At 53.8% G+C, this 7,415-nt stretch overlaps 1 protein-coding gene across 1 annotated transcript; it reads right to left on the bottom strand.

The window, feature by feature from the left end:
• Positions 1-254: 254 nt before the first annotated feature.
• KLHDC8A (kelch domain containing 8A) lies at positions 255-4,040 on the bottom strand. Its single transcript, XM_009078365.1, has 5 exons — positions 3,665-4,040; positions 2,724-2,888; positions 1,061-1,276; positions 612-713; positions 255-448 (listed from the first exon to the last, which is right to left on the bottom strand). Exons 1-5 carry the CDS (start codon positions 4,038-4,040, stop codon positions 255-257), a joined length of 1,053 nt encoding a protein of 350 aa, XP_009076613.1.
• Positions 4,041-7,415: the final 3,375 nt, after the last annotated feature.

Raw genomic sequence — 7,415 nt, 5'->3', positions numbered from 1 at the left:
GCCCTGGGCCAAGTGGGGGCTCCAACAGCAGTGCCCAGGAGGGAAGAGGACCAGCAGTGACTGATCCACCAGCAGTGACTGGTCCACCAGCAGTGACTGGTCCACCAGCAGTGAACCTCCAGTGCAGTGACCCTGGAGCTGAGCTCCCAGGGCAGCTCGGGTGGTGCTCACCCATCCCCAGGAGCTGCCAGGACCAGCACGAGGCTGGTGCTGGGGCCAGGGAGGGGCAGAGTCCTCCTGCAGCAGGATCACAGCTAGGAATCAGCCAGGCACAGAGCCTCCACGGCCGTGCTGAGGCCCTGGCTCACCCCTCCCACCACCAGCAGACAGCTCCTCAGCACAATGCTGGAGCAGGCACAGCGTGGGGTGGGCATGGGGGGCAGCATCTCCCACTTGTTCTTCTCGGGGTGGAAAGCTTCTGTAGACTCCAGGACGGTTGGTTGGTTCCCTGGAAGCATAAATTAAGGCATTGGGTTAGCTGGGAAGCAGCAGCAAGGATCCCTTGTGTGTTCTGCATCCCATGCCCTGTGGGGGCTGTTTTCCCTGCTCCCTCCAGTCAGGGATGTTTCCTCTCTGTAATGCCAACATGACTCACTTTTGAAGTGTCTCACCTAGTCCTCCAGCCACGACAACTCTGCCTTTCAGGTAGCCAGCCACAAAGTCTGCTCTCCTCTTCTTCAGGTAGCAGGAGCGTTCCATCTTCATCCACCCACCTGGCAGGGACAGGACACACTGGGAATCACAGGAGAATCCACTCCTGGAAAACCATCTGCCTCACAGATCTATTTGTCTGGGGAAGTGCTGCACCTTGGGGTGAGAAGAGCCCATGAGATGGGTCAGGTTCCTCTCCACCATGCCAGGAACAGCTTGTTGGATCCACCTGCCTTGGGTTCATGATGTTCCCTTTTCACTTCTTAATCCTGACTGGAGATCTTCCTCTAGGCACCAGCAGTGCCAGGACTCAGCAGATGAGAGCTGTGTGCCCTGGAGGACAGCAGAGCCCCAAACACAGGGTATTCCCCCACCCTGCCCCTCTGGAGAGGACAAGGACAATGCTCACCTTGTTCCATGTCAAACATGTCCACAGTCCTCATGAACTTGGGCTGCCTGTAGAGTCGTCCCTGCCTCAGGCCCCCCAGGCTGAAGAGCTTGTCCTCTGTGGGCACAAAGCTGGAGAAGGCCCTTTTGTTGGGAATGTTGGGGAACTTGGTCCACGTCCTGGTGTCTGTGTCAAACACCTCGAAGGCATTGACAGCATACTTGGATTGCCTTCCACCTGGGACAGGGAGAGGAAAGGCTCAGCTCAGCTCACAGCAGGGACCACAGGAGCCTCCTGGGGCAGGAGGACAGCAAACCAGTCAATGGGATCTCCTCAGGAGCTCTGAGCCAGGTAACTCCTCACCCTGGTGCTCCCCCTCCTTTAACTGCAGGTTCATGGCATGGCAACACTTCATTTCCTAGTGCCTCACCCCCCTGCACCCCCAGCAGCAGCCACTGGCACAGGAAGGTGTTTAGTATGCACTGGTTTAATCAGGACAAATTCACAGCAGAGCAGGGATCAGTGCTCAGGGAACCTTTGCAATTCAGATGAGCTCAGATCCAGCGAGCCCTGGCCTGGCTGCCAAGCTCCTGATGGAGCTGGAGAGCCAGAGCAGCTGCTGCTCCCACTGCCAAAGATCCATATTATTCTTCCATCCATCAGGCAGATGAATACAGCTATTCTCAGCTCAGATGCCTTTGAAGGCAGAGCCTGTGCTCACTACTGGGCCCACAAACTGTTCCCCAGCAGCAAGCAGAGTGCAAAAAGAGATCAAAGCCTCTTTTCTGGTCACCCCTAAAGCAAACCAGGGCTGTCTGGTTGTCTGAGAAATCAGGATTTCTCTGTTTTGATCCTGATGTGCCATTTGCCATGAGCTAACAGCAACGTTTCTCTGCCTTCCTTTCCATCTCTATAAGGCAAAAACCTAATGAAAATCATCCCCTGCAAAGAGCTTGGTCCAGCATTTCCCAGGCCTTCTCTCTGCCCAGGGCAGACCCTTTGTGAAGCTGCTGCTATAAAATGCAGAGAATTATTTATTAAAGTATTCTACTCATTAGTTGAGTCCAAGAGCTTTCAGTGCAGTCACAGGGGCTGCAAATCAAGCAAGGAGCAGCTGTACCCTGGGCTGGTTTGGGGAGGGGGATAGGGGAGCCCACTCACCCAGCACTGATCTGAGAGCTCCAAACCCAACTCAAAAACCCACAGCTGGAGGTGAGAAAGGAATGCCTGAGAAGGCAGGTAGGGATGGAGAAGAATAGCCCCAAACTCATAGTATCGTAATATGTAAAGGGGTTGGAATGGAGCTGAAAAATCATCCAGCCCCAACCCCCTGCCCTGGGCAGGGAGACCTTCTACTAGACCAGATTGCTCAAGGCTTTATCCAGCCTGGCTTTGAGGAATGAATCATGGAATGGTTTGGGTTGAAAAGGACCTTAAAACTCATCTCATTCCCCCCTACTGCCCTGGGCAGGGACATCTCCCACCAGAGCAGGTTGCTCAAGGCTTTATCCAACCTGGAATGAAACACTGTCAGGGTTGGGGCAGCCACAATAAAAAAATGAAACCCTTCCAGGGAGGTTTCTTAGTGCTCAGATTGAAGGAGCTGCTGCCGAGGAGGAGGAGGAGGAGAAGGAAGAGGAGGAGGAGGAAGAGGAAGAGGAGGAGGAGAAGGGCTGGTTCTTACCCAGCACATAGATCTTGGTGCCTCTGAGGAAGGAGGTGGCAGCATAACGAGGGGTTGGCATAGCTGCCAGGGACACCCACATGTCCTTCAGCATGTCGTAGTGCTGCAGGTAGTTGTGAGGCCTCAGGTCAGAGCCCATGCCACCAGCTGCATACACTCTGTAGTCTGCACAGGGCAAGGAGCAAATTAAAATCCCACAGTATTAACACAGGAAAAGCACCACAAATTCCTACCTGCAAAACCACACCAGGCTGACCCTGCCTGGTCAGTCAGGAGAGCTTAGACTCCGACAGAAAATCATCTCCAGGATGGTAAATATTGGGTTTAGACATTCCTGGATGGGCAGATTTCAAACTCCCTCGAGCAAACAAACTAGAGATGTCACAGGAGCTGCCTGGAGATTAGGTTGCCATCCCAGGCAGGGCAGGAGCTGCCTGAGCTGGGGAGCTCAGAGATGTCTCTTCAAACCAAATTCGATGGCTCCAAGACCTTCACTCCAGCTCCAAAGCTCAGGCAGGTCCTTCCAGCCTGGCTATATTCAGCCAGCACCACTATTTTTCCAGCATTGGCAGCACTCAAGGACCAGAATTTGCTACAGCTTCCTGAGGTAGTTGGATTTGAGGCAGTGGAGCTTGGACCAGTCCCAAATACCCCCAGACATTAACACAGTCATGGCCCTCATGGCTCCAGGGCTGATGACACAGAGCAACCCCCAAGTTCATCTGCTTTCAGCCACCCACAGAACATCTTTAGCAGGTGGGATGTGCCAAACACACAAAGGTTCAACTTCTAGAAGCACAGAAAGGGTTTTGGAGGAAGAACAAGGTAACTCTGTGCCATTGCCCAAGAAACCTTTTGTGCCTGATGCACCAACTGATGCCAACCCTGCCCATCCCACCACCCACAGCTGCCCCCCCTAGCCCTGGCAGGTCCCTCCTTGCCTTTGGCTGTCACTGAGATGCCCATAGCTGCCTCCCTCAGGGAGCTCCTCTTCTTCCACTTGCCCTCGTCGATGTTGTACATCTCCACTACCTTCAGCGGCATCTGATTCACTCCAACTCCTCCTATCACCATGATCCTCTTGGCCAGGGTGGTGACAGCCACCCCAGCCCTGGCTGTGGGCATGGGGGGCAGTGAGGTCCACTGGTCAGCCTCAGGGGAGTAGACCTCAAAGGAGTCCATGGGGACACCGTTGTCATCGCAGCCCCCGATGGCAAACACTTGTCCTCCTGCTTCCACCAGGGTGGAGTAGACCCTGCGGCTGGGCAGGGGGGCAAGGGATTTCCACTGGAAGTCTTTGGTGTTAGCCAACTCCATGGTGGCCACAGGGGCCAGGCAGCAGCTGTGCCTGACCACGGGATGGGTTGGCTATGCTGCAAAACAGAGAAGAGAATCACAGAGTCATTGAGGTCGGAAAAGATCTCCAGGATCACCAAGTCCATCCCCCACCTCCAGGGATGGTGACTCCACCACCTCCCTGGGCAGTTCCAGTGCCTGACAGTCCTTTCCCTGGAGGAATTCCTCCTGATGCCCCACCTGAACCTCCCCTGGAACAGCTTGAGGCTGTTCCCTCTTGTTCCCTGGGAGCAGATCCTGATCCCACCTGGCTGCACCTCCTGGCAGGAGTTGGAGAGAACAAGTTCTCCCTGAGCCTCCTTTTCTCCAGGCTGAGCCCCACCAGCTCCCTGAGCCACTCGTGCTCCAGCCCTTTCCCAGCTCTGTTCCCCTCTCAGAACACCTCCAGCCCTTTCCCAGCTCTGTTCCCCTCTCAGAACACCTCCAGCCCTTTCCCAGCTCTGTTCCCCTCTCAGAACACCTCCAGCCCCTCAATATCCTTCTTGAAGAGCCAGAGGAAACCAGCAGAGCCACCCAGAGTGCCAACCCCCCTGGCCTGGCAGAGCAGAGAGCAGCACATCCCTCCTGCAGTCCCTTGTCCCCTGTGCCACCCCCACAAAGAGCCACGGGGACCTTTCATTGCATCTCCATTAGTCCTGCAGATCCAGAAATGCCTCAGGAGCTCAGGCAGAGACCGAGCCTAAAAATAAAACAAAACAAAAGAGGTGGGAAAAAAAACAACCCCAAACCAAGCGAGAAGGTTGGAGTCAGTTCGTTCTGCTGCTTCCCAAGCGTCTCCACCCCCGAGTGACATTCCAACCCAGGAGCTCTGAGCGTCTGCTCACTTCCCTGGCTCTGTTCCTGCCTGCTGGGGAACACAAAACAAAAGAGGTGGGCCCTGACTCGATCGATTCTCCTCCTGATGCTGCTGAACATCCTCGATGCTGCTGAACATCCTTGTGCATTCCCCTGGGGAGAAGTTGCTCCACTAACCCACAGCACCCACCACTCTCAGCTCCAACCCAGCTGGAAGGGATCCCAGGGGAGAAGTCTAGCTGAAAACTCAGTCTTTGTTTCATCTTGAAATGTCATTAAGCAAGATGCAGAGGAGCTTAATTAGTGCAGGAGGACAGAGAGGGACAAAGGCAGCGCTCGCTCCTCGCTCAGCGTGGAGTAAGGGTTGGGTTTGCTCTGAGCATCTTCACCTTCACTGTGTAATTGGCTTTGTCTAACAACTGTCCTTAAAACAAAGTCAGGAGTGTCTCTGCCCTTGCAGACACAGCAGCAGCTCCCAGCACGTGCTGCCTGCTCAGATATTTGCAGACAGGACTGAAGGGCACAGTGAGCCACTGCCAAAACCAGCCCAAAGAAGGGACATTCCTGGCTGAGCTCTGCTCTGGTCTAGGACAGCATCATTCTCTCTTCTCCCCAGGCACAGACTCCCAAGAGTTTTCCCCGTGGGTCCTCCTGAGTCCTTGAGAAAAGCCTCCCTGGCAGCACAGTGGGGTTGGCTGGCTCTGCTTTGCTGCAGGACATGGTTTGGGAGGGAGCACAGGGTCACTCCTGGATCCATGTCCTTGGCTGACTCCCAGGCCAGGACCAGCACCCCAGCCCAGAGTGGATGTGGGATGGCTGCAAAGACACAGTTTGCTCCCTCCTAAGATGCCCAAACACAATTAAATCACTCAAGTGTGATGGCCTTTGGGTTCTCAAGGGATGAGCTCCTTTCTCCCAAAAAAAGTGACCCAGACTTGTTTCCTGCTGCATCAGCCAGAGCAGAGTGAACCAGGAGAGGATCTGCAGAGCCTCCAAGAAAGGAACAGGTCACCCCCATCCTGTGCCCACTTACTGTCAGGTGTGACCACAGCTCCTGAGCCCTCTGACAGCCAGAGCAGCCTCAGCCTGTAGCTTAGCAACAGCCTCCTACAGCCTCCTGTCATCACCCATCACTTGGGCTGCTCCTGCTGCTTCCTGGGGATCACAGCACGGAGCAATGGGTGGATCTCCCTGGGAGGGGAGAAGCTTCTGCACACAGGGCAGTGGCTGATGCTGCACCTCAGACTCCTCCTGTGTGCAGCACATGGGGGATGATATTATTTCTTCCATCCATTTCTGCCTGTTGTGTCCCTCAGGGAAGCAGAGGGACAAGAGGTGACCCTTGGACCACAGACAGGTCCAACTCAGCATCCCTACAAACTCCTCAGCCTGCAGGGCCCAAGCAAAGGGGAGATCAGTTTCCATGGTCATGTTAGTCCCTACATCTCCTCTCAAAGTGGGAATGAGAGGAAGGTGATGGAACACAGTCCTGGAAGTGTTCCAGGCCAGGTTGGACAGAGCTTGGAGCAACCTGGGCTAGTGGAAGGTGTCCCTGCCCATGGCAAGGGGATGATTTTAAGGTCCTTCCAACCCAAACCAGTCTGGGATTCTATGATTCTATAAAGAAAATCTCAAGCATCAGTGAAAGGTCTCACACCATGGACTGAGATCCAACATAATCCCTTCCCACACAGGTCTGAGCTGGCACAAAAAACCAACCAGACCAAGCAGGGCTGTTTGTTCTAACTCCTTCTCCCAAACAGAGAGCTAAACATCATTTATTCCATAAAGAATGTGGATAATAAGCTGATTAAATCCTCTTTATTCCATAAAGAATGTGGATAATAAACTGATAAAATCCTGCCTGGGCTGTAACCCTCCAGCAGCAGGACCCAGTGTGGGCACATGCAATCACACTGGCACATCCCAGCACATCTCTGCTCCACAGGGCCCACAGGACAAAGGAACACAAAGCAGCAATAAAAAACAGCAGTAGCACATCAGATCACACTTCCCATCATCCCAGACCCTGAGGAAAAAGGGGCACACACCAACCTGGATCCTGCTCTCTCCCCTCCCTTCAATCCCTCATCACCTGAGCAGCATCACTGGCTCAGCCCTGGGATTTGGCCTTGGCAGTAGAAGCAGCTCTGAGCTATTGCTTCCATGAATAATGGATTTTCTTTCCAGGTGAATGTTCATGCATTGCCATGGACAAATTCAGCCTGGGGCAGCAAATGAGCACAGCTCAGCCAGCTCCTGTTTCCAGCAGCATCAGGGATTTGCATTCAGACATCCAAGAATATCTTTTCCTGCTTTGTGCCTCAACTCCTTCAGCTCTAAAGTGCTGGGAAGAGGCACAATCAGCATCACCCAAGTGACTGACAGACCCAGGCCCTGCCTGGTGCCAGGCAATTTCTCTGCTGTCATTAAGCTATCCAAAGCTGGAGAATAATTGCCTACAATTGCCTAAAAATTCCTTCTTAACATACTAACACAGAGTGACTCAGATAGTTGGAGATGGCTGAGAATTTTGGAGGG

The sequence above is a fragment of the Acanthisitta chloris genome, unplaced genomic scaffold (assembly GCF_000695815.1).
Source record: "Acanthisitta chloris isolate BGI_N310 unplaced genomic scaffold, ASM69581v1 scaffold12207, whole genome shotgun sequence".
NCBI classification, from domain to species: domain Eukaryota; kingdom Metazoa; phylum Chordata; class Aves; order Passeriformes; family Acanthisittidae; genus Acanthisitta; species Acanthisitta chloris.
Note: the sequence above shows the minus strand (reverse complement) of the source record. Positions and strands in the feature narration are given on the sequence as shown.

Excerpts from the sequence above, each read along its gene's own strand:
- KLHDC8A (XM_009078365.1), bottom strand. The coding sequence starts at position 4,040 with ATGGAGTTGGCTAACACCAAAGACTTCCAGTGGAAATCCCTTGCCCCC. Across the intron at positions 2,889-3,664 it reads CATCTCAGTGACAGCCAAAG|ACTACAGAGTGTATGCAGCT; the intron begins GCAAGGAGGGAC and ends TGCCCTGTGCAG. Across the intron at positions 449-611 it reads TGTCGTGGCTGGAGGACTAG|GGAACCAACCAACCGTCCTG; the intron begins GTGAGACACTTC and ends TTATGCTTCCAG.